General features: G+C 49.5%; 1 protein-coding gene across 1 annotated transcript; it reads left to right on the top strand.

Annotated features, from left to right (window-relative positions):
- Positions 1–576: 576 nt before the first annotated feature.
- On the top strand, positions 577–1,524 carry LOC119420760 (olfactory receptor 6M1-like). Its single transcript, XM_037688187.1, has one exon. The coding sequence runs from the start codon at positions 577–579 to the stop codon at positions 1,522–1,524; it is 948 nt and encodes a 315-aa protein (XP_037544115.1).
- The last annotated feature ends 350 nt before the right edge of the window (positions 1,525–1,874 follow it).

Below are 1,874 nucleotides of genomic sequence, written 5' to 3'. Positions count from 1 at the left end.
GACCCATTGGCCCTGAGTGTGACCAGTGGAACCATTGGCCCTGAGTGTGACCAGTGGAACCATTGACCCTGAGTGGGACCAGTGGAACCATTGGCCTTGAGTGGGACCAGTGGACCCACGGACCATGAATGTGCCACTTCTTTACTCGTTTTGAGAGAAGAAACAACTCCTGCAGAACTCTGATGTGAACAGAAACTAAATCATTTATTGTCCATCAGGTCACCTCTGATTACTGGAGTTATCCAACCCTACACACACACACACACACACACACACACACACACAAATGTTCCCCCAGCGTCCTCGGGCACACTGGAGAGAAGATGAGTTTGGAGCTGGAGCAGCTCAGAGAAGGTTGGTGAAGCAGAGGAGCATTCTGGGAAACGGAGGCAGAAGATGTTTGTTGTGCAGAAATAAAGATGTGATCAGTGAAACATTTTAACTTTGGTTTAAATTCTCACACTTGTTTATGTTTGAAGGTTTAATTTAAATAAAGTTTTGTTCAGTTGGAGTCAAATGTCTGATTTTAGGTTGGCTCAGATCTTTCAAACACGGTTGTTGTGTTGCAGATGAAACATGAACAACAACTGGACGTTGAGCAGCGACATCCTGACCCTGGAGGCCCTGAAGGTGACCCCTGAGTCCTCCCTGCCTGCCTTCCTCCTCCTCCTCCTGATCTACATCTTCATCGTGGTGTCCAACATGGGCCTGGTGGTCTTGACCTTCAGCAGTCAGAGCCTCCAGCAGCCCATGTACCTGCTGCTCTGCAACATGAGCATTAACGATGTGTTCGGGGCCACCATCATCATCCCTCACATCCTCAGAGACCTGCTCATCTCCAGCTCGGAGCGCTACGTCCATTACATCGTCTGCGCTGTTCAGGCCTTCTGCGTCCACCTCCACGCCAGCGTCTCCCACACAGTCCTCATGATCATGGCCTTCGACCGCTATGTGGCCATCTGCAACCCGCTGAGATACGCCGCCATCATGACCCACAGGATGGTGGTGGGTCTATCGTGGGCTGCTTGGGGATCTGCTGGAGTCTTGGTCCTGATCCTCGTCGGGCTGAGCGTCCGCCTGTCCCGCTGCAGGCGCCTCGTGTTCAACCTGTTCTGTGATAACGCCTCTCTGTTCAGCCTCTCCTGCGAGAACCTCCTGATCAACAACATCTATGGCCTTGGCTACACCGTGGTCCTGCTGGGGTCATCCATGGGCAGCGTCACCATCACCTACCTGAAGATCGCCGTGGTGTGTCTGAGCAGCAGGAACAAGGTGCTGAACAGCCGGGCGCTGCAGACCTGCGCCACCCACCTGATCGTCTACGTCATCCTGCTGGCGTCGGGCTTCATCATCGTCATCCTGCACCGTTTCCCTCAGCTGGCCGACCACAGGAAGGTGGCGGCGGTTCTTGGCCACGTGGCACTTCCTGCTCTCAACGCCGTGATCTACGGACTGCAGATCAAAGAGGTCCGGCAGAAAATCAGAGCTGTGTTCCAGAAACAGAACGTCACGGATGTAAAATAAGAAACAGGAAATGCAAGGATCCTTTTGGACCTTTAACAACTTCCAGTAAATCAAACTGCCAATAAAAGCTTTAATAAAAAATAAAATACAAATGTTTGTGTCTGTGCAGAGTTAATCGTTTCAGAATAAAACCTGAAAACTTTGTGATTCTGGTTCCAGCGGTTCATGATCTACCAAATCACCTGGGATGTATAAAATATGAGCTGGGCACCAAGGATTTACAGTAATGGGTCAAAATATATTTTAGGTGCAAGAACAGAATAAAACAATGTGTAGTTTAATGTAAAAAGGTTCTTTTAGTCAACAGTTGTGCTACATTTGTAAACTCAAGTCAAATCATTTACAAGATC

Source organism: Nematolebias whitei, chromosome 14 (assembly GCF_014905685.2).
Source record: "Nematolebias whitei isolate Nwh7 chromosome 14, NemWhi1, whole genome shotgun sequence".
Classification (NCBI taxonomy): Eukaryota; Metazoa; Chordata; class Actinopteri; order Cyprinodontiformes; family Rivulidae; genus Nematolebias; species Nematolebias whitei.
Note: the sequence above shows the minus strand (reverse complement) of the source record. Positions and strands in the feature narration are given on the sequence as shown.

What these genes read in the sequence shown, in the direction of transcription:
- LOC119420760 (XM_037688187.1), top strand. Translation starts at nt 577, where the DNA reads ATGAACAACAACTGGACGTTGAGCAGCGACATCCTGACCCTGGAGGCC.